Below are 24,997 nucleotides of genomic sequence, written 5' to 3'. Positions count from 1 at the left end.
ACAAAGTGTAGAGCCAGGTGAGATGGGATGTCATACTCCATCTGTGCTATTAATTAAGTAGCCACTAGCTACATGTAGCTACTTAATTAATTGAAAATAAGTAAAATTAATGTTCATTTCCTTAGTTGCATTAGCCATATTTTTTAATTTTTAATTTTTTTTTTTTTTTTTTTTTGAGACAGAGTTTCGCTCTTGTTACCCAGGTTGGAGTGCAATGGCGCGATCTCGGCTCACTGCAATCTTCGCCTCCCGGGTTCAAGTGATTCACCTGCCTCAGCTTCCTGAGTAGCTGGGATTACAGGCATGTGCCACCACACATGGCTAATTTTGTATTTTTAATAGAGACAGGGTTTCTCCATGTTGGTCAGGCTGGTCTGAAACTCCTGACCTCAGGTGATCCGCCTGCCTCGACCTCCCAAAGTGCTGGGATTACAGGCATGAGCCACCGTGCCTGGCTCCTTATTATTATTTTTTTAGAGATAGAGTCTCACTCTGTTGCCCAAGCTGGAGTGCAGTGCCACGATCATAGTTCACTACATCCTCGACTTCCTGGGCTCAAGCAGTCCTCCTGCCTCCTTCCCCAGTAGCTGGGACTACAGGTGTACACCACCACGCCCAGCTAATTTTTTTTGTTTATTTTTTGTAGAGATGAGATCTCACCATGTTGCCCACGCTGGCATTAGCCATATTTTAAGTGCTCAGTGGCCACATGTGATTGTGACAGCACAGATAGAGAATATTTCTATCATCACAGAAAGTTCTGGAAATAGTGCTCTTCTGTAATATGTTTTCTTATTAGAGAATAGTAGGGGGAGACTGTGTTCTGATTCTTGAATATTCTTGAAATAATGGAACATTTGGATACTGCTTTCTATAAATTCATCTCATACTTAAACTGATAACCTCATTGGTCGTCCAGCTGATAAGCTTCTTTTTCTTTTTGTGACGGAGTCTTGCTCTGTCGCCCAGGCTGGAGTGCAGTGGTGCGATCTTGGCTCACCCCAAGCTCCGCCTCCCAGGTTCACACCATTCTCCTACCTCAGCCTCCCAAGTAGCTGGGACTACAGGCACCCGCCACCACGCCCGGCGGGCTCTACTACTCTACTAAAAATTTTTTATATTTTTAGTAGAGACGGGGTTTCACTGTATTAGTCAGGATGGTCTCGATCTCCTGACCTCGTGATCCACCCGCCTCGGCCTCCCAAAGTGCTGGGATTACAGGTGTGAGCCACCACGCCCGGCCAAGCTTCTTGAATAGAGTGGGCACCTCACATTCACTGTATGCCTGGCATCTAGCATACAGTTGATAGTGGCAGACTGTTAACAGTTTCTTGTGGAGTTGCTGCTATTTCTATAAGTTATTACTCATTGTGCTTGCTTGGTCTTTTTCTTAGTCATGTAGACAGTAATTTTTTTTTTTCAGCTTCTATCAGTATAGCTCATTTTTTTCTCTTTAATCTGCTTAGACAAAATGAGGTTTTTGTTGGTGTTTAATTTAAAAATTAAACAATAAATTCAGGCCAAAAGGGCTTTAAAAAAAAATGAAAAGGCAAGTCCTGGAGTTAGAGAAGTTTTTAAAATATATATGATAAAGAAGTTGTTTTAGAATGTATAAAGTACTCCTACAACTCAATAAAAAAGACTCCTACAACTCAATTTAAAAATTGGGCAAAAATTTTTTTTTTTTTTTGAAAAAAGAAATATAAAGGCCAATAAGCTTATGATAAAGTGCTCCAAATCGTTAATCATTAGGGAAATGGCAGTTAAAACTGCAGTGAGAGACTACTGCACACCGTTTAGGATGGCTATTATCCAAAAAATGGAAAAGAACAAGTATTGTTGAGGATGTGGGGAAATGGGAACCCTTGTGTGTTGCTAGTGGACATGTAAAATGGTGCTGCCACTATGGAAAATAGTGGGTCCTCAAAAAGCTAAACATGGAATATGACCAAACAGTTTTACTCTTAGGTATATGCCCGAAGAAAATGAAAAAGGACAAATATTGTACGATTCTGCATTTATGAAATACCTGGAAGAGACAAACTTGTAGAGACAGAAAGTAGATTAGAGGTTACTAGGATTTGGAGAGAGGGGAAATGGGGAGTTATTGCTTCATGTTGACAGAGTTTCTATTTGGGTGTTAAAAAAATTTTGGAAGTAGAGGTGATAGTTGTACAACATTGTGAATATAATTAAAGCCACTGAACTGTAGACTTAAAATGAACAAAATGGCAAATTTTATGTTTTATATATGTATTTTACCACAGTTAAAAAAATTAATAATGCAATGTACCAAAATCCATTTAATTGTACACTTTAAGTGGGTGACTTGTGTGCCACGTGAACCCTATCTCAATAGTGCTGTTATGAACAAAAGCGTAAGAAGATACCTCTGCATCGCTATTACAATGAAAATGACTGACACTGAATTTTGGTGGGCATGTGAAGTTATATATTTATGATTTTTAAAAAGTCACATTGTTTGGATTGGAGGGGAGGTGTTTAAAATGTGAACTCCTCCTTCACTGCTATTTTTGTTTCATAATAAAATAGCCTTTTATGTATCTTTTTCCCTACTCGGTAGTGCCTTTCTTGAAGGGAGGGACTTTATGGTGTTTCTTAGCAGGGTGCCTGGCCCATTTTGGGTACTCTGTAAATATTGAACTGAACTAAACAGAGCAATGGAGAGCCAGTACCTTCAGTGAGCCAATCAGTAATTACTCAGATTACTAAAATGCTATTGATTAGTTTACCATGTAATTCATTCATTGAATCACACCACACATGATATATGTAAGATCTGTGCTTAGTGCTGCAGCTGCGATTGATATGATAAAATGAACTATGTGTAGCTTACTTTGAACTACTAACATAGGAGTAGCTCTAATGCTATTAAATTATTAAATTAAATAAATTTGTAATTTGTTAAAAATGTATATTTGTAATTTATATTTACAAAATAAATTTGTAAATTTGTAAATATAAATGCCTTAAGCCTTCATCCTTTGCTTATACACACTCCCCGTTTTCCCTCAAAGTTGAATTATCATTTCGCTTCCTTTTGAAACCTGTTTCTGACCTCCCCTGTATTCCCTTGGCACTCTGTGCTTACCTCTTTCAAAGAACTTCACATGGAGTGTTACAAACACTTAATTACCTACCAGTCTCACTAGAGTGAGAGCAGTCTGAGGGCAGGATTCTTATTTACCTCTATTTTCAGTACCAACTTTCAGACCTGCTACACAGTGAGCATTCAATACTATTTTTATTGTTTTCTTGAACACCTAATTTTCTTGAGCCATGAGAGAGAAAATGAGAGCATAGAAGAAAGACTTTAATTAGGAGGGGACGGGAAAGGTTAACTATGACAGATGACAGATTTCAAGGGGTAAAAAATGACTTGGTATTGTTACCTGCTTGTATAAATATGTTGACTAACCTTCATAAAGAAAGTGAACAGATGAAGCACTTTAGAGGTCAACATACCACAGAGGTAAAAAATAAACCTATCCGTCTGTGTATTTACATGCACGTGGGTTTTCCCCGGACATTACTGAACCTCCAGCCAGCAAGTGTCTTTAACTGCACCAAAACACACAAAAACCCAAAAAACAAAAACCCACACGAGTCATCAGCTTGGCTAAGGATGCCATATGGCGTTTTGACTCAACCATGATTCAACTTAACTTTGTTGAGAGAGAACATCAATTAAGTTACACTATAAAAAGCACATTTTAGAGTGTGATGGCAATTTCCTTTATTTTTACCTATGCCATGAGCTGGAATGCCACATGGAATTGTTTGGTAAGGTGTTCTGACTCAGTTTCAAAATACAGAAGTGGTCAGTGTGAGCCACGTCTTACATTCAATTATCTTAAATGCATGAAGTAGACAGGAAAGAGTTTGAGCCGGCCAATCAAAATAAATAAGGTTAGGATTGTGACCACCAGTACCCTCAGAGCAGAGTTTCTCAGCTCTTTCATTCTTCCAGTCTTTTGTAGTGGTCACTGGACCCAAGGGCTTGGTCACTGGACTGTGGGCAAGGACACTCAAAAGCAAAGGAATGGTGGGACTACCGCTAGGGCGCCCTGGGCCCTCTGATGGCCACAAGCTTAGAGAAGTTATTAGAATGAACAAGATGATCTATAAGTGAGGGATGTTCTTTCATGATAGCTGTTGAGGAGTTTGTGTACTGCTTAGAACAGTGCCTGGCACCTAACAGACACAGTTTAAGTGTTAGCATTATCGTTGTTGGTGTCATTGTCATCATCATCATCAATGAGAATATTACAAAACTATGAAAAGACATTTAAAAAGACTTAAATGGTAAGATACACCATTGTATTATAGGAAACCTCAATAACAAAGACATCAATACTTCCTAAATTGACGTATGGATTCAATGCCATTCATAATAAAATTGCAGCAGGGTTTTTGCTAGAGATTCACAAACTGATTTTCTAAGTTATATGAGAAACTCCTAGGTTTTCTCTTACTCTCTGAACTCTCATCCCTTTAAGGAGTGCAGTGGTGCTATCACAGTGCCACCATGCCCCGCTAATTAAAAAAATTTTTTGTAAAGATTAGGTCTCACTATGTTTCCCAGGCTGGTCTTGAACTTCTGGGCTCAAGCGATCCTCCGCCTCAGCCTCCCATAGTGTTGGGATTACAAGTGTGAGCCACTGTGCCTGACACCCTTAAAGGTTTTTACTTGAATCCTTTTCTGACTCCCCAGTTCTTAAGATCCTTTTCTGTGCCCTCAGCAAAATTCCCTGTATCCTGAATTTCTGTGAACACCCATTCATCTTCTTTTTTTTTTTTTTTTTTGAGACGGAGTCTCGCTCTGTCGCCCAGGCTGGAGTGCAGTGGCCGGATCTCAGCTCACTGCAAGCTCCGCCTCCCGGGTTCACGCCATTCTCCGGCCTCAGCCTCCCGAGTAGCTGGGACTACAGGTGCCTGCCACCTCGCCCGGCTAGTTTTTTGTATTTCTTAATAGAGACGGGGTTTCACCGTGTTAGCCAGGATGGTCTCGATCTCCTGACCTTGTGATCCGCCCGTCTCGGCCTCCCAAAGTGCTGGGATTACAGGCTTGAGCCACCGCGCCCGGCCTCATCTTCTTGATCTAAATGAAATATGGCTCTGAGGACATGCCTTTCCCAGGGTTCTTGAAAGTGGGAGGCTGTTTTCTGTCCTGCACTCATTGTAATGCTTGGTCAAAGGTACGGTAGTTCACCTTGATTGTCATTGCTGCTTTCAGACCTTTTTTCCTCCGTAGACCAGTCCAACTTTTAATCTCATGACATCATGGTATCACTTATTCAATCACTTTTGTAGTTAAGAGACCTGTGGGTCAGTCTGCCTCATTCCTTGAAGAGTTTAGCCCTGGGTTCACTTTTCACTCTTACTTCTCCTGTCTTAAATCTCAGTTATTTCATTGTTTACATAGATTATTTTCATTATCCTGACCTCGAATTTCTTTGACTTTCTCTCAGTGAGCTTGACCTCCATTCCATCTCAGCCACACACTGCCATACCTTACTTAGACTTTATCCATAACTGTAGCTGCCTTCTCCCACAATCTCAAGAGTCCCAATCCCTCTTTTATCTTTTCTTTAGGGCCCCTGCTCCATCAAGTCTTTAACCTCACCAGGACCTACAATCTTTTGACCCTATTTCTTATTTACTACCCCTTTTGTTCTTCATTCCCCTTCTTAATGTTCACATTCCCATCTTGATCTGGCTTAGATCCATGGATGAGTAATAAGAGCGTTTCTTTTTTTATGTACATCCTCAACTCCCCTGCCTCCTCTCTAAACTTTGTTATGTTTGCCTGGTAAAACTCCAGCTTTGGTCAAATCCAACTTGTGTCCTTTGTGCCAGCACCCAAATAGCTGAACACGGCTAGAGAAAAACGTACAGCCGTGCAGACTGCTCTCATTTTAACTTGCTGATGACTCACTAAGGTGGCCCGTAATGCTACCTGTCAGTCCCGATGTTTGCCCTGGTCCCTTGACTCCTGCTCCCCGAGTCAGGTATTTCATGCCCCACTCTCTTCAAACCTCTATCCCCTCATCCTCACTCTCAGCTATTTCTTGAAAAAGAGGAGCAACTAGCAGATAATTTCCAGGAACTCTCATCACCCTCTCTGCCCACCTACTTGTATCTGCCCATAACCTGCCTTTGCTTCTGTTCTGTGGATGAGGGTCTTGCTCTGAATATAAGCTCCCCTTAGGTTTGCACTAAATTCCATTGCCTTTTGCACATATTGCTTCAGCAGTCTTCTTCCCCCCACCGCCGTAGAAATAATCAATTTTACCCTTTCTATTAGATTGCACTCATCAGTTTATAGATCTGCTGTAACTTTTCCCATCCTAAGAAAAATCTTTCCCTCCATTTCCCTGAGTGATAATCCTTCCCGGATCTCAGAACTCAGTCCTCAGACCGCTTCTTTTTTCTGCCTATATTTACTCTCACAGTATTCTCACTCAATCTTGTGGCTTTAATAACTTCCGTTTGCTGGTGACTAACATTTTTCTTTAGCTGGACTTTTTTTTTTTTTTTTTTTGAGATGGGGTCTTGCTCTGTCATCCAGGCTGGAATGCAGAGGCATGATCTGCAGCCTTGACCTCCCAGGCATAAGCAGTTCTCCCGTCCCAGCCTCTCTTGTAGCTGAGACTACAGGGATCCACCACCACACCTGGCTATTTTTTTAAATTTTTTTTGTAGAGATAGGGTCTTACCATGTTGCCCAGTCTAGTCTTGAACTCCTGGGCTCAAGGGATCCTCCTGCCTTGGCCTCCCAAAGTGCTGGGATTACAGACATGAGCCACCACACCCAGTTTAGCTAGACCTCTCTCCTGAACCCTAGACTTGTTTATTCACCTGACTACTTCACATTCTACTTGTATTTCTCCTGATCCTCTCATCCACCAGATATCCTCAGAGTACTCTTCTTTGTTTCTGTAAACAATAAATACATCTTTCGGTTTATGTCTCAGGCTAAAGTTTTGGTGTCACCCTTCACTCCCCTTTTTTAGACACCCTCATAAGAATCCATCATCAAGTCCTATTGGCTCTATGTTTAAAATATCCAGAATTTGATTCCTATTTACTGTGTCTGCTGCTTTCCCTCTGCTCCAAAAACAGCCTCCTAACTGGTCTCCTGCTGTCTTCTCTTTCTCCCTTTAAGAGTGATTCTTTACAAAGCAGCCAAAGAGATCCTTTTAACACGTAAGTCACATGATGTCACCCCTCTGCTCAGAACTTTCCATGGGCCGGGCGCTGAGGCCAGGAGTTTGAGACCAGCCTGGCCAACATGGTGAAACCCCATCTCTATTAAAAATACAAAAATTTGCTGGGCATGGTGGCACATGCCTGTAATTCTACCTACTTGGGAGGCTGAGGCATGAGAATCGCTTTAACCTGGAAGGCAGGGGTTGCAGTGAGCTGAGATCCTGCCTCTGCACTCCAGCCTGGGCAACAGAGCAACTCTCAAAAACAAAACAAAACAAAGAACCTTCCATGGCTTCACATCAGGATCAAAGCCAGCGTCCTTCCATGGCCTACTGTGCCCGTGCAGGGTAGCTCTGTCTTCTCTCTCCGAGTCGCACTTCTCTTTCTTTTTCTCACTGGGGTTCATTGAAGCCAGCTCTGACTTACCCGTGACGTGCTCTGTATGCCTTTGCCTCTAGTCCAAGCTCTTCTCCCAGGAAGATGCATAGTTGGCTCCCTCACCTTTTTTGGATCTGTGCTCAAATACTACTTTTAAAATAAGGTTTAAATAATGTCTTATATGCAAAATCTCTCTCTAAGAATATAAAGACATTCTCTGTATACTTTCTTCCAAAGCCTTGCAATTTTGTCTTCCATATATTCCTAAATCCACCTGGAGTTACTTTTTGGGTAGTATAAGTAAGGATCCAATTCAGTTTTTTTTCCTTCGAGATTAACAGTTGTTACAATGCCTTTTCGAGCACAGTCCATCTTCCCCAGGTCTTTAATGCTGTTGAATGCCATTTACCAAGTTACCATGTATACACAGTTCTGCTCTTGGGCTGTCTATTCTATTCCAGTGGTTGATTTTCTGCCTCTGTGCTAATTTCACCTTTTCTTAGCTTCTCTTTCTTTTCTTTTCTTTTCATGTTTTTTAGAGACAAGGTCTCGCTGTGTCACCCAGGCCAGAGTGCAGTGTTGTGATCACAGCTCACTACAGCCTTGAACTCCTGGGTTCAAGCAGTCCTGCCTCAGGCTCCTGAGTAGCTGGGACTACGAGGCACAGACCATCAAGCCCAGCTAATTAAAACAAGGTTTTTTTTTTTTTGTAGATACAGGGTTTGCTATGTTAGCCAGGTTCTTGAACTCCTGGCTTCTGCCTCTCAAAGCACTGGAATTATAGGCATGAACCACTGTGCCTGGCCTTCTTAGTTCCTTTCATTTAGCACAGTGCATTTGTTCTGATGAAAGATGAATTTTGAATGTGATGAGGACAGTGGGAAAGAGGAAGTGTGTGGGTTTTGAGGAGTGGGGAGAGGACTGGTATGTTTGGAGCCCTTTAAAGCAGGGATTGCCAAACCATGGCCAGATCTGGCCCACTACCTGTTTGTTTTATGACCCACGAGTTTAGAATGGTTTTTTACATTTTTAAATGGTTGGGGAGATAATAAAATTTCACCTCACGTGAAAATTATATGAATTTAAAATTTTGGTTTCCACAAACAGAGTTTCATTAGACCCCAGCCATGTTCACTTGTTCAGGTGTTTCCCGTGGCTGTGTTTGTGCACTGGGGGAGTTGAGAGTGTGACAGAGGCTGTTTGGCCATCAGAACTGGAAATACTCACTTTCTGACCCTTTACGGAAGAAGTTTGTGACCCTGAAAAATGGATTGGTCTGAATTGTCAGGACAGCTTCAGAATCCTGAATGTGACAGAAGAGGAGAGAAGAGTATAAAAAGAAGTTTGAGTTCTGCACAGATTTCAAAATTTTACCCTAGGCTGTTTGTGGCAGGAGATACAAATGTTTTTATTTTCTGTTTTCATTCAATCCTGCCCAGTCAAATCAGCAAGATTTATGGTTTTAAATAACAACCAGTGGTTGTTATTTTAATCTCTGAACTTGTGAGTATTTTAATAGTTTTTCTCACTGGCAGTTGTTAAACTACTCTAAACCACATATGCCAGTTTTTAAGTAAATCTAAGGTATTAGAATAAATCTTTTAACAAGTATAAAGGTCTTAGTTGTAGCATTACAATCACTAGCATGTAGCTTTTTTTTTCATTAGGAGGCCCCACCTGATGATTTAACTGTAAAATGTGAGTACATACAGTATATTAGACCTATCTAACCTGTTACATATAATCACAGGTAGTTTTCTTTAATTTTACTCAAACAGGACTTGCCAAGATTAAACCCTACAGATCTGTTCAAACTTGAAGGAAATGAAATTCTACCTTTTGTATAATTCTAAGGATTTTTTTGGTTCTGTACTGTAACATTTCATTTATACATTGTCTTCAGGGTATGCATTCCTTTCTAATAGGAATGTCTAATGGTTGAATTTTAATTGTTCTTGTAAGTACTTTCTGCCTTCTGTGAATGAAGTAGTTAAGCTTTTTAAAGTCTCTGTATTTTTTGTTAGTTTGGTTAAAGCAGAAATGACAGCAGTTATTAATAATGTTTGTAATATTGGAGTGATCTTTACTATTTCAGTGTCATTAATCATTACACATATTTAGCTGCATTGTCTTGACAGTGAACATAGATTTTGCAGACGAGAGTACACTATGACTACTCTGGATCTGTAATGCCAAATAGTTTTCTTTCAAGGCTGTAGAGAAGGTAAAGATGTATAGAAGAGTTAAATGCTTTCATAATATTTACTGTTATTGAATAAAAGCCTCTTTGTTGATGTATTATATTGTATAAAAATATGGTGAATAGAAGCCATAGCTATTTATTGTATGACTCTAGAGGAAGAGTTTTACTGCCACCTTTTATAAAAGGAAACAGACATCTAAAACATGTTATTTGCTCTTAAGAAATTTAAACTACAGTTAATTGGGTTACAACTCCTCTGAGACCCGCAAGCTTATTCACTGTATCATTTAATGGGAAAGGAGAAATTCAATGTTTGCTTAATAGCAATCATAAAGTATCTACATGATATTCACATCTTAAAATCTGACAAGTTTTTAAGTTTTTGAATTGAGATTATATGGATTTCTTAATGGGAAAGGGGGGGGGTGAGCTGATGCCTCAGTTTCCCCTTCTTTCAGTTGCTGACTCAAAGAGCACTGATTTCACTGCCTGTATCAGGCCTGATGCCTAGCTCTGAGCACAAGCTCTGTAAGTGCTTGGATTACATAGCAAGGCTGTGATGCAGTCAGGGGCCACTTTTGAGTGTGTGAACAGTCTCATCACTGTTTAAAACTTGAACAAATTCAATTAGTGGGTGCCAATTCTGGGCCCTAGAGATATAGAAAAGAATAAAATAGTCTCTATTTTTCAAGGACTTAACAGTCTTTAACTGGGGAGATAGGATAAGTAAATATTATTGGATGTGGACAAGTTATTCCAGTCTTATGAACGAGCTCCAGGGCGACATAGAGGGAGCCTGTTTGTCTGGAAAAGTGGAGGAGTTTCACCAGGTCTGTGAGTTTTCCAAAGGTTTAAAAGGAGACGCAGGCTGGGCGCAGTGGCTCACGCCTGTAATCCCAGCACTTTGGGAGGCCGAGGCGGGCGGATCACGAGGTCAGGAGATTCAGACCAGCCTGGCCAACATGGTGAAACTCTGTCTCTACTAAAATATAAAAAAATTAGCCGGGCGTGGTGGCATGCACTTGTAGTCCCAGCTACTTGGGAGGCTGAGGCAGAATAATCGCTTGAACCCGGGAGGTGGAGGTTGCAGTGAGCTGAGATCACGCCACTGCACTCCAGCCTGGGCAACAGAGCAAGGCTCCATCTCAAAAAAAAAAAAAAAAAGGAGATGTAAATTTCTCCCAGGCAGAGGATTGGGAGATTTGGAGAGGACTTTCTTCTGGTGGTGGGATATGTTTGAGCAAAGACAGAAGATTGGCGAAATCGGGAGTTTTTAGGAATCCATGGTGTACAACCTGGGGAGAGCATATGACAGTGATCACAGCCCCACATTATTTTTTCTTTATACCGCAAACGCGAATTATTGTGTGCCAAATAGATGCTGTCATGATTACTCTTTAGTCGCTATTAATAGTTATTTGGATTTCAGGAATCTTTTGGTTGGCCTTAGCTCAGTTAAATGCTTTTCATTTCGTTAAAATTATTGTAAGTGCATGGTGCATATATAACAAATTAACATGTAGCATTGGGAATTATTGACAACATAGTTTATGAACTTAATATTTATTCTGTGGTCGGGATATCATTTTTCACGTTTTCTTTAAGAATATTGCTTTTCTTCTGTCTTGTTTAGTCTGTACCATAGTTTGATTCCAAAGCTTTTGCTGTGCTAGATACCGATTTTGTGTAAAACAGATGTTAAGATTGCAAGGAATGACTTCAGGGAAGACCATTCACGGGGGAAAGATGGTTCCCATGTGAGAGGCAGACAGCAAAGGATCAGGTTAAAGAAATAATTCTCGCTGCTTTCTTACAGCTGTAAATACACATACTTAGTCATCTTAGTAGGAAAAGAGAGGCGTCATTGAAGCTTATTCAAGTTGCAGTGCTCTACTTTTATTTGACTGTAATATTAAATAATAAATGGCTTCAAAACTTCATGCAGATGGGGCAGATAGAGGTGATTAGATTTGTTCTTTGTCCTAGAAATTGTGATCAGCCTTAGCATTCTTCATAGTGTTTTAAACTCCTGGGTATTTTCTTAGCTTATTAGTGTCTATAATATATTTGGTACTCCTTAAAGTTATCTTAAGAGTGTTAGTGAATCGGCTGGGTGTGGTGGCTCACACCTGTAACCCCAGCACTTTGGGAGGCCGAGGTAGGCAGATCACAAGATCAGGAGTTCGAGACCAGCCTGGTCAATATGGTGAAACCCTGTCTCTACTAAAAATACAAAAATTAGCCAGGCGTGGTGGCGTGTGCCTATAGTCCCAGCTACTCGGCAGGCTGAGGCAGAAGAATCACTTGAACCCGGGAGGTGGAGGTTGCAGTGAGCTGAGATTGTGCCAGTGCAACTCCAGCCTGGGCGACAGAGCAAAACTCCGTCTCAAAAACAAACAAACAAATATTGTTAGTGAATATTCTTCTTATGGCAATGTTGTCACTAAAAATGGCTTATATACTTGTTTCATACAGTTTATTGAGGCAGGATTAGTGCTGTACCCTTGAATTTTCATTTTTTAATTTGGTCACTCAGTTGCCGAGACACTGAGTCAGAGTTTCATTATCTACACTCAGAGGGCTGACTGGGGGAGACATAGACAAATTATTTTATGTGCAGTTTCCCAGTTTTTAATTAGTTTATACTCTGCCTCTTTCCAAAACCAAATTTGAGATGCCTTAAAAAATAAATATGAGAAAAAGATCGGGGGGAAATTACGGAGAGTGGAAAAGCCAGATAGAAAAAGTAAGGATTCATATTGTTTGGGTCATAAATTTGACTCCAGACTTAAGAAAGGCCCCAACAGAGAGAAACCATAATAAATAATGTGAGTTCTATTGTCTGTTAGTAAGATAAAAACACACATCGCTTGGTGTATAAGAAGCCGTGGTACTGAAGTTCAAGGAGAGAAGTGTTTCCTGTGGCCCCAGGAAAGGGGCCTCCATAGGTGTCTTCTGCAGCAACTGAGCAGCTCCATAACCTGGGCAGCTCAGTGTCTGGAGTTCTGAATGAACATGTGGCTCCCTGCTGGTCTGGCTCAATCCAAGGGTGAAAAGTAGGGCACTGTGAATCTACAGTGAGAGCAAAAGGAGAAAATTCATATGGTCTGAATCATTTGGCATTTATAGAATCTCTTAAATTGTTCAATGTGGCAACTTTACTTCTAACATTAAAAGAGATTTGCTGTCTTTAGGGGATTTATGGAATGAGGAAGTTGGCTTGCATTTAGGTGCCATGTTGCACAAAAAATTCTTATCTTCAGAGCTCTGGAATGATAGCCAGTACAGGCAGTACTCCTGGCATGAGAAGCATGCAGAGACTGAGATGCCCAGAGGGAACAGCCACAGGTTCATCTTTCTCCCTGGGCATACATTCTTGGTGGAAGAATGGGCACACTTTACATTCTCCCTCCCTCCTTTCTCTCCCATCTATGTAGTTGACTGTGTAGAAGTTTGGTGTGTATGTTGTCAGCCTCACTGTGTCTACAGAGTAGATAGTATCCTTGTCCTACAGGAATATTGTTTCTTATAACTGAACTTGGGTACATATTGGGTGACAGAGGACCGGACTATATTCTCTGTCTGGAACATTAAATAAAGATACTGTGTTCTTCTGATTAAGGGCAAATCCATAAGCATGAATAGTCCCTGGAACTGGGATTTGGGTTGTCATGGGTAATGGAAGTCCTTAGGCCAGAGTGCTTCAGTTGGCTTTGTGGTTCTGCCAGTTTTTGGCTGAATGATTTGGGCAAGTTACCATCTCTACTTCACTTACCTTATCTGTACCTGGAGAGGACAGTGTTGGCTTCATAAGGCTATTGCAAAGACTGAGATAATACATGAAAAGGGACAAGAACAGTGTCTGCTGCATAGTAAGTGCTCAACATGTGTAGATCTTTTATTTGGTGTTGTAAATTAAGGAGCTAGAACAGATAAGCCTAGCCTACCTCCCCACAATGGTAGATAAATACAGTTTTCTGAACAGGACATTTGGAAATCATAATCTTTTTTTCTGGTTTGTGATAATTTTATCCTTTTTCAGAGAAACAGCACCCAGGACTATCTTCCAAAGAGTTCTGGATATCCTGAAGAAATCCTCTCATGCCGTTGAGCTTGCCTGCAGAGATCCATCCCAAGTGGAAAACCTGGCTTCCAGTCTGCAGTTAATAACAGAATGCTTCAGGTGTCTTCGCAATGCTTGCATAGAGTGTTCTGTGAACCAGAATTCAATCAGGTAGTTACACATGTACCTTGGATTCTGTTTCTTTGTATATGTGCATGCTGGTTCTGTCATTTGGTTTATCTGTTAGAAGTTGTTTTGGGCTGGGCGAGGTGGCTCATGCCTGTAATCCCAGCAATTTGGGAGGCTGAGGCAGGAGGATTGCTTGAGTCCAGGAGTTCAAGACCAGCCTGGGCAACATGGCGAGACCCTGTCTCTACAAATAAATACAAAAAGTTAGCTGGACATGATGGTGAGCACCTGTAATCCCAGCTACTCAGGAGGCTGAGGTGGGAGGATTGCTTGGGCCGGGGAGAGGCAGAGGTTGCAGTAAGCTGAGATGATGCCGTTGCTCCAGACTGGGCCACGTTGTGAGACCCTGTCTCAGGAAAAAAAAAAATTGGCGTGGTAGTATCACCCACTTTTACTGCAGGATTGCCCTTTACATCTGCGGGGAGAGGCCCTCTACAGGCCTTGCCATTGGAGTCTCTCTGACTAGTGTATAAAATAATAGAATGTGTTTAACATCAGGGGTTAGATTTCTTGTTTGTTTTTATCACATGTTTTGAGGTATTTGGTTCTTCATAGTGTTTTGAAGCTGATTTTGAGTCTTTGTTCCTAGATTTTACCTGTGTAAGTTTATACGTAGTTCTTGACCTCAGGTTGTAAATGTTTTAATTACTTTTAATTATGTTACTTTTGTGTTTGAACAAGAAGCATATTTTGTAAATTTACAAGATGACCTGTCTTTCCTAAAGATCGTTTAAAGTTCCAAGCTCTGTGTCCACCTATTTTATGATGTGCACATTTTTAAAAGTAGTTAAAACATGAGCAGGTGAGCTGTCCAGTGCTCTTTGCTTTTACATGTTACTGTCTCCTCCCGGAACCCAGCATCTTTCTTCTTTGATTTTGTGGAACTTGCTTTTTATTAAAAATTTTTACTTGAAGTCAGAAGCCACAAACAGGATGCTCACTTTCTTTCCTGGACTTGGATGTAGACAGAGCCTCCAGGCTTCCCTGTCACCGCTGTGACGGGTGAGCTTGGGCTGGTCCAGAAGCCATTTGAGGGACTCCCTTCGGTTAGACACATATACCCGAGGCTTTGATATGATTAATGAGATTTTTAAGATCAAAAGAGAGAGGGTAAAAAGTAAGTCATGTAACTTCAATACTAAACCAAACCTGCCATCCATTTGCAGATAAATGGATAGAAACAATAATAATCTTGATAATAACAGTCAGCATTCTAAAACGTAACTAGTTATATGCTAGAAGCATCTGGCCAGAAGGCTAGTTTCTTTTGTCCTTTTCCAGTTAGGAAGTGCTCTAGTGTGATGGGGAAGGAAAGGAGAGCCTTAGAACTGACTTTTGACTGTGGCTGGCAGATACATTTTGTGCTTGGCTAACCTTGGTGGGGAAGGGAGCGAGCATTTGTTGAGCCTGCCTTCGGCATTGGGCTTTGTCCCAAGTGCTTTGCTTGTAGTATCTTCTTTAATTCTTAGAACAAACTCAAGAAATTTTTCCATTTTTACAAAAGAAGAAACTGTAACTTGGAGAGGTTAAATAACTTGTCTGAGAGTCACTCGTTAAGTGAGAGAGGCTGGGAACATTCTCTCCATATCCAGACATCTGACTGTAAAGCTTAAGCTCAAAAGCAGTCTGCCCTTACACTCAAAAGCAGTTTGGGCCAGGCGCAGTGGCTCATGCCTGTAATCCCAGCACTTTGGGAGGCTGAGGTGGGCAGATCACCTGAAGGCAGGAGTTCGAGACCAGCCTGGCCAGCATGGTGAAACTCCGTCTCTACTAAAAATAAAAAATTAGCTGGTTGTGGTGGCACACATCTGTAGTCCCAGCTACTCTGGAGGCTGAGGCAGGAGAATTGCTTGAACCAGGAAAGTGGAGGTTGCAGTGAGCCAAGGTTGTACCACTGCACTTCAGCCTGGGCAACAGAGTGAGACTCTGTCTCAAAAAAAGAAAATGCAGTCTACCCTTGCTGTCCTGAGCCTTACACACTGGTCCTGTTGTGGCTGACTGCTCTGTCCTGACCCTGGACAGGTGACTTGGTCTTCCTGAGTATCAGTTTTCTCCTCTGTAAAACTGGGTAAGCAATGTCTTCCAGACAGGCTGGTTATGGGGTGTAAATGAGATTACTTATGTAAATGCCTAATGCAGATTGCATGCTCAGTAAACTTTAAATGTTTCTTCCTCTGCCTCAGGAACGAATGTACAAGTTTATGTTAATACTTTCTTTCAAAGCAGTCAATTTTTATTTTCTTTTTTGAGTAATATATGCAAACTATAAAAATTCAAACATTACAAAAATAAATACTATGACAAGTAAGTTATCTGTGGTCTTTTGGTAGGGCCGGCAAAGCAAGGGCTGTGCTGTTTGTGATAAGATCTTTTTATTGCATGCAACTTATGGTTGGGCTGAAATGAAAAGGAACATTTAAGGGTGTTAATTTTTCTGCCTCTTCCCTTCTCCGATTGTGTTATTATTCACTGTTGATTTTTAAAGGAAAATTTCAACCATTTAGGGCAGCAATTTTCAGAAAAGAATTTTCTAGTTAGAAATACAACAAAGATTCTAGTAAAGACTGTGGCCAAGCTTAACTAAGGCCAGTATTTCTGAGCCAGTCAAGATGCAGATTGCAACTAGTACATATTTTTCTGATGTTTTATTTTAAGTCGCTAAAGAAAGAGTTAATCAAAAGGTGTGATGCTATTAAGGCCTAGATCTTTTTACATCTTTTGCACTTTGTGTGGACTGGGACTGCTTTTGCCAAGAATGCATGGAATGGGGTATAATACAATAAAGCAAAGAATCTGAGTCATGGGAAACTTCAGGAAGTGCTCAAAGAAAACTGTTGAAAGCAGTTGGCTCTGCATATAAATATAACCCCTACTGCTAGGGTTGCTATACTTTTCCTGTAAAGAGCCAGATAATAAATTTAGGCTTTGTAATCTCTGTCAGATTTCTCAGCTCTCCCATTATAGTGCAAAAACAGCCATAGACAATATATGAATGAATGAACATGTCTAATTTTGTCTCTTTTTAAATACCTGATACAGGAACTTGGATACGATTGGTGTTGCTGTTGATTTGATTCTTCTGTTTCGTGAACTGCGAGTGGAACAGGAAGCTCTGTTGACAGGTAGCATGCAATATAATTCATGGGTTATTTATATCTTTATAAAGGGTTCAAAACCAGTACTTTGAGTATTAACATCATTCATTGAAATGCATGTTCTGTATTTCATGAGATAGGGAAACTTTAATAGTGAAATATTAAATAATTATAAAGTTGTAGCAACTTCCCTTCCTGAATGGCTGAATTTTGTTCCTTTCACATTTGTACGTTGAAGTCTGTTCCAGTTGCTATAACAAAATGCCTTAGGCTGGGTAGTTTATAAACAACAGAAATGTATCGCTTACAGTTCTGGAGGCTGGAAAGTCCAAGATTAAGCAGACTGGGTGTTTTGCGAGGGCTGCTCTTGTCTTCGTAGATGGTGCCTCTTGCTTTGTTCTCCTATGGTGGAAGGTGGAAGGCAGAAGGTGCAAACAAGCTCCCTGGGCCCATTTTATAAGGGCACTAATCCCATTCACCAGGGCTCCACCATCATGACCTGGTCACTTCCCAAAGGCTCCATCTTATACTGGCATGTTGGGGATTAGATTTCAGCATAGGAATTTTGGAGGGGCACAGATATTCAGATCACAGCATGGTCCTAACCCCCAGTACCCAGAATGTGACTGAATTTGGAGATAGGATCTTTAAAGAGGTAATTAAGGTACTTAAGGTCAAATGGGGGTGTATGACTGGTGTCCTCATAGGAAGAGGAAATTAGGACATGGCCATGCACAGAGTAAAGACCATGTGAAGACACAGGGAGAAGATGACCATCTACAGGCCAAGGAGAGAGACCTCAGAAGATATCAGCCCTGTTGACACACCTCTAACCACAAAACTGTGTAAAAATAAATGTCTGTTGTTTAAGCCGCCCAGTAAGACTAATAGACCATCTTTTATGAACGTGACAGGCCCTGGTCTAGGTTTTGGGTGTGATTCAAACAGTGACAAAAACAGACAAAAAAATCTCTGCCCTTAGAGAGCTCACATTCCGTTGAGGGGAGCCACATGTTAAGTGTCTAAGCCAAATGTCTAGTGTGATGAAAATGGAACTTAGCTCTGATTGTTAATGGTTGTTTACGTGGGATTAAGAGAAACACCAAGCTTCTTTCGACTCATTAGTAGAATGGTTTTGGTCTTTGTTCTTCTAGCATCAACACCTTTCCATTGGACAGTGGTTATTATCTTAACATAATGTTAAAAAAACATAGATTTTTAATATATGATCTCTTTGTCCCAGGAATTGAAATACTTTATGGGTAAACCTAAATTATTTGATAAGAAAATCTTAATGTAGGCTGGGTGCTGTGGCTTATGCCTATAATCCTAGCACTTGGAGATGCCGAGGTGGACAGATTGCTTGAGCTCAGGGGTTCAAGACCAGCCTGGGCAACATGGTGAAACCCCGTTTCTAAAAAAATACAAAGACTGGGTACAATGGCTCATGCCTGTAATCCCAGCACTTTGGGAGGCTGAGGTGGGCGGATCACTTGAGGTCAGGAGTTCAAGACCAGCCTGGCCAACATGGTGAAACCCCATCTCTACTAAAAATACAAAAATTAGCTGGGCGTGATGGAGCATACTTGTAATCCCAGCTACTTGGGAGGCTGAGGCAGGAGAATCGCTTGAACCCAGGAGGCAGAGGTTGCAGTGAGCCGAGATCATGCCATTGCTCTCCAGCCTGGGTGACAAGAGCGAAATTCTGTCTCAAAAAATAAAAAATAAAAAAAAATAATAATTGGGTATGGTGGCACACACCTATAGTCCCAGCTACTTGGAGGCTGAGGTAGGAAGATAGCTTGAGCCTGGGAGGTGGAAGTTGTAGTGAGCTGAGATCATGCCACTGCACTTCCAGCCTGGGTGACAAAACAGAAACAGCCTGTCTCAAAAACAGAAAAACAAAAAAACAAAAAAAAACACCCTAGAAAATTTCAATGTAAATTTCCAGGTGGATAAGTTAGATGTGCTAGATTATAGGTTAAATTTCATTGTTGTTGTAATAATGTCTTTACCTTATAATTCAATGGCTATCCTTTAAATGAGAAATCTCCAGTTGCATTTAAAATATAATTTGACTGACAAAAATTGTTTTATATACAGCTTTAATGCCTGTTCTTCACATATAACATGAGGCATGTTTCTTTTTTTTTTTTTTTTTTTTGAGACGGAGTCTTAACTCTCTTGCCCAGGCTGGAATGCAGTGGTGCAATATTGGCTCACTGCAACTGCTGCTTTCCCCCCGGGGTTCAAGCGATTCTCCTGCCTCAGCCACCTGAGTAGCTGAGATTACAGGCACCTGCCACAGTGCCCGGGTAATTTTTTGTGTTTTTTTTTTTTACGCCTTTTTTTTGGAGACTGAGTCTGGCTCTGTCGCCCAGGCTGGAGTGCAGTGGCCGGATCTCAGCTCACTGCAAGCTCCGCCTCCCGGGTTTACGCCATTCTCCTGCCTCAGCCTCCCAAGTAGCTGGGACCACAGGCGCCCGCCACTTCGCCCGGCTAGTTTTTTGTATTTTTTAGTAGAGGTGGGGTTTCACCGTGTTAGCCAGGATGGTCTCGATCTCCTGACCTCGTGATCCACCCGTCTCGGCCTCCCAAAGTGCTGGGATTACAGGCTTGAGCCACCGCGCCCGGCCCTATTTTTTGTGTTTTTTAAGTAGAGATGGGGTTTCGCCATTTTGGCCAGGCTGGTCTTGAACTCCTGACCATGTAATCCACACGCCTCGGCCTCCTAAAGTGCTGAGATTACAGGCGTGAACTACTGCACCTGGCCACATGAGGCATATTTCTATTGATGTTAATATGTGTGCTTCTCTTGGTAGATAGACAAGAACCAGAGGTGACGGTCTTATTTCACAGGTGAAATAGGCTAAATTAGCATGTTAGAGCCACTGCCTGGCTTGGTTTAATTTCTGTGATTTCCTAGTGTTTTCATTTTAAACTCAATTTGCTAAAAATTCTTAGATCTTGCTATTTGATTTTGAAGTATTCCTTTAGGAAATGGTAATTAAAAAGTAATTACTTTCTTTGAGAATTTACACACAAAGTGCATTGCCACTTTTTTTGAGCATTAGTAGTTTCTAAAATAGTCTCAAGAAATTGAAAGGATGTAGGATTTAGTTGTGAAATGTTTTTATGATATTGTATATTTAAAGATACTTCTGTAGCTCCATTTTATAATAAAATGGAAGCATCAGTACTCAAAATTAGGGAATTATAAATTAGCAGTAAAGTCCGTGTTTCACTGTGTCACTTGGGAAGGCAGCTGTTTTGAGGTCTCTGTGTGGTATAGTAATTGAGAAAGAGAGTTCAGAATGTACCGTGTTTCATAATTGACGATCCCGATGGGGCGGGCAGTGTGGCGCTCCAGAGCTGCAGTGCTGTGGTGGCCAGAAGGAGGTTTCTCTTTTAATGATATATCCTAAATAAAGAAGCAAAGGGGAAGTGCCATACAAATGCTGTGATTAAATAACTATTAGAGTGGAGCCAGCCCCTCCACCATGTGCTGGATTTCATCGCCACTTGCCCACGCAGAAGCTTTTTTCCTGAAATTATCCCCTTGCTCTCAGGCAGCCTCTGTTTTTTTCCTCTTTACTCCATCATTTTCATCAGCATATAATATGCTCTCCCATTTTTCATTTAAAAAATCTTCTTTTGACTCCATGTCCCCCTCAGTCCAGTATCTCGTTTTTCTGCTGTATCCCAAATGTGCCACAAAAGATGTGTTTAGTTTTTACAATATATGGTAAAAGATTATTTCATTCTTCACAAGATTTTCACTGAAGCAGGTAGATGACCTAAGAAAAAATTTAACGGAGCAGATACCTGAAACTACTTTTTTTTTTTTTGAGACGGAGTCTGGCTCTGTCGCCCAGGCTGGAGTGCGGTGGCGCAATCTCGGCTCACTGCAAGCTCTGCCTCCCGGGTTCATGCCATTCTCCTGCCTCAGCCTCCTGAGTAGCTGGGACTACAGGCGCCCGCCACCACGCCCTGTTAAATTTTTGTGATTTTAGTAGAGATGGGGTTTCACCGTGTTATCCAGGATGGTCTCGATGTCCTGACCTCATGATCCACCCGCCTTGGCCTCCCAAAGTGCTGGGATTGCAGGCATGAGCCACCGCGCCCGGCCACCTGAAACTACTTTTATGAACCAGTTTGTCATTGAGGAGTAAATTGGTTATTTGGTTATTAGCTTGGCTATTTACTCATATTCCTAGTCTGAGAGGGTAGATTCTTAAAGACCTATTACTTGTTAGCTGTATTAAGAGTTGTTCTTAATTTAGGTAGTTGCATTTATATGAGTTTAATTATTTTTTATTGATCTGAGATTCACATATTGTTAACCATTTTAAAGTGAACAATCGAGTGGCATTTAGTACATTCACAGTATTGTGCAACTACCATCTCTACCTAATTAAATTTTTTTTTTTGAGATGGAGTTTCGCTCTTGTTGCCCATGCTGGAGTGCAATGGCACAATCTCGCCTCACTGCAGTCTCCGCCTCCCAGCTTCAAGTAATTCTCCTGCCTCAGCCTCCTGAGTAGTTGGGATTACAGGCGCCCACCACCACACCTGGCTAATTTTTGTATTTTTAGTAGAGACGGGGTTTCACCACGTTGGCCAGGCTGGTCTCGAACTCCTGACCTCAGGCGATCCACCCACCTCGGCCTCCGAAAGTGCTGGAATTACAGGCATGAGCCACTGCGCCCAGCCTGAAAATCCCCCCAAAAGGATACCGTGTTTTCATTGAGTAGTTGCTCTCTTTCTGCCTCCCCATAGCCCCTGGCAACCACTCTTTTGCATTCTGTCTCTGTAGATTTACCTACTCTGGATATTTCATATAAATGGAATCATAGAATTAATATGTGACCTTTGGTGTCTGACTCCTTTCACTGAGCATAATGTTTTTAAGGTTCATCCACCTTGTAGTGTGTATCATGACTTCGTTCTTTTTTATGGTGGAATAATACTCTGTTGTGTTGATGCATCATATTTTGTTTATCCATTCATCGTTTGTTGGACATTTAGGTTGTTTCCACCTTTTGGCTATCATGAGTAATGCTGTTGTGAACATGCTGGTACATGCATTTGTTTATCTGTTTTTAATTCTTTTGGGTGTACACCTAGGAATAGAATTGCTGGGTCATATGGTAACTCTGTGCTTAACATTTAAGAGCTGTCAGACTTTTCCATAGCAGCTGAATCATATTACTTTTTGCCGACACCGTATGAATGTTCCCGTTTCTTGCATCCTTGCTGACTCTTTATTTCTGTGTTGTAGTCATCCTGGTGGATGTGAAGTGGGGGTACTTCATTGTGGTTTCGATTTGCATTTCCTAAATGATCACGTACTTACTGGCCATTTGTAAATCTTTGGAGAAATGTCTATATGAGTCCTTTGTCCAGTTTTTAATTGATCTGTTTGTGTCTATTTCTTGTAGAGTTGTAAAGGTTTTCTATATATTGTAGATACTTGGGATGATATTGAATCTATAGATCAGTTTGGTAAGAATTGCCATCTTAACACTATTGAGTTTTCAAGTTCATGAATATAGAACATCTCTCCATTTATTCAGGTCTTATTTAATTTTTCAGTTGTGTTCCTATTTAGTAGATGGCTTGTGTTTAGCCACAGATACTATTGGAAGGATATTATTGAGGCAAGAAGGAAAATGGAAAGGAAGTAATATTTCTCATCACCTTGAAAATGGCAGCTAGTGAAATGACTGAATTTTAGTTGGAATTCAACAATGAAATTTGGATTCAGCAGTGAAACTTAGAAAAAATTTTATGGTGTGTTAGTTCAAACCTAATACAAATAATCTTTTAAATAAAAGTATTCTGGTTCCTAACAAAGCGCCTGTACTCTTTTGACTCTTTTTCTGTGAGAACTTTATTCTAGGTAGATTTTTTAGCAGGGTATGTGTGCCAGTTTTTTGTTACCACACTTGAGGTAAGAACTGTAATTACATTGTCAAAATAATATTTAGAGTATTATTTTCAGGGAATAATTGCAGTGGTGTGACGAATATATTATGCTCATCAAATTTTATGTAAACACAAGCATGAGTTACTTTAATTGAGTTATTGGTGTTGTTTTTGGCCTTTATTCTTTCTTAATCTGTAAAAATAATGTTGGGATTTTTGAGGGTCTTCATAACATTTGCAGTATTTACATAAAGATCAGTTGATAAGCTGTTTGGTAAAGTAAACTGTCATTTGTACCTGTCTGGAGTTTTCTTTTCTTGTGTCTGGGACATCTTTAAGCCTTTTCCTTTTCAGAATTGTGTTCTGATCCCGAGCATTAGTCTTAGGTGCCTGATGAGTTGTTGGGTCAGTTGGTTGTCAGATCAACCTATACTGTTGGCTTTTTGCATGTTAAGTTTTACACAGATTTGAGTGTTAATATTCCAAAATATTCAGTAGAAATCTTTTTTTTTTTTTTTTTTTGAGATGGAGTCTCTGGGTCTGTCTCCCAGGCTGGATGCAGTGGCTTGATCTCAGCTCACTGGAACCTCTGCCTCCTGGGTTCAAGCAGTTCTTCCTGCCTCAGCCTCCTGGGTCGCTGGGATTACAGGCTCCTGCCACCACGCCCAGCTAATTTTTGTATTTTTAGTAGCGACGGGGTTTCACCATGTTGGTCAGGCTGGTCTCTAACTCCTGACCTCAGGCGATCCACTCCCCACTCCGCACCCCGTCTTCCCAAAGTGCTGGGATTAGAGATATGAGCCTCTGTACCCAGGCAATAAGTTAATCAATTTTGTATGTAGAGTATATTGTTTTGGTAAGGCATATTAATTTTTTTTTTTTTTTTTTTGAGACAGAGTCTCACTCTGTCTCCCAGGCTGGAGTGCAGTGGCATGATCTCAGCCCACTGCAACCTCTGCCTCCCAGGTTCAAGCAATTCTCATGCCTCAGCCTGCTGAGTAATTTTTTGTACTTTTAGTAGAGATGGGGTTTCAGCATATTGGCCAGGCTGGTCTCCAACTCCTGGCCTCAAGTGATCCATCTGCCTTGGCCTCCCAAAGTACTGGGATTGCAGGCGTGAGCCACCGTGCCCAGCCATGGCATATTCATGTTATTCCCAAAGTGACCTTGTGGAGAGAGACCTTAATTTTTACAAGAAGCAAGCAGAAACTTTCTGTTTAATAACATGGAGAATATTTCTTAAGATGTATTTATTTATTATGTTTAATCATTTATTTATTTATTTTAAACTTTTATATATTCTTAGCTTTTCGCTGTGGCCTGCAGTTTTTAGGCAACATTGCCTCACGGAATGAAGATTCCCAGTCTATTGTTTGGGTACATGCTTTTCCAGAACTGTTTTTGTGAGTATATTGATAAGAATGTTTCTAACTTGTGAGAAGATTGTGGTTATATTTTTCCATTTTATATAAAGTTCGAAAAGTAACCCTCTGTAATAGAGTTCAGGATAGTAGTTGTTCTTGGTGGGTGGGTGCCAGCTGGGAGAGGGCACTAGGGAAACACCTGGGTCCTGGAAGTGTTCGTCTATATCTTGACCTTAGTGGTGGTTACATGGATGTGTACATATCCAAACTTTGTTCATTGAGCTGTATGTACACTTAAGATTTGTGCCCTTGCTTGTATATCAGTTTACTTTTACGAAAATAAAAGTCGTGGATAAAGTAAGTAATATTGTTAAGGACACTGAAATTTATAAGAAACACAATTAAAATAAAACATCAAAATATGGGCAGTGAATTAAAATTCTTTATGTATTGAATACTGATATGTTCAGCACAATGCTGTATGTTATGGAAGGTAAGAAGATGATGTGGGTAAACAATCAGTTTATCCATGTAAGAAATGGGT

At 40.8% G+C, this 24,997-nt stretch overlaps 1 protein-coding gene across 2 annotated transcripts in view; it reads left to right on the top strand.

Moving 5' to 3' along the window:
• Positions 1 to 24,997, top strand: part of ATXN10 (ataxin 10) — a 176,068-nt gene that overhangs the window by 4,876 nt on the left and 146,195 nt on the right. The window contains exons 2-4 of one of the 2 annotated variants that reach the window (XM_025398303.1): positions 13,857 to 14,048; positions 17,106 to 17,188; positions 24,396 to 24,492. In XM_025398303.1, coding sequence (XP_025254088.1) covers positions 13,857 to 14,048; positions 17,106 to 17,188; positions 24,396 to 24,492 — 372 coding nt within the window. The remainder of the gene's footprint in view (positions 1 to 13,856; positions 14,049 to 17,105; positions 17,189 to 24,395; positions 24,493 to 24,997) is intronic. The other variant, XM_025398304.1, reaches the window with a different exon arrangement.

The sequence above is a fragment of the Theropithecus gelada genome, chromosome 10 (genome assembly GCF_003255815.1).
Source record: "Theropithecus gelada isolate Dixy chromosome 10, Tgel_1.0, whole genome shotgun sequence".
Taxonomy (NCBI): Eukaryota; Metazoa; Chordata; class Mammalia; order Primates; family Cercopithecidae; genus Theropithecus; species Theropithecus gelada.
The sequence above is the reverse complement of the archived record's forward strand: the minus strand, read 5'-3'. Positions and strand labels throughout refer to the sequence as shown.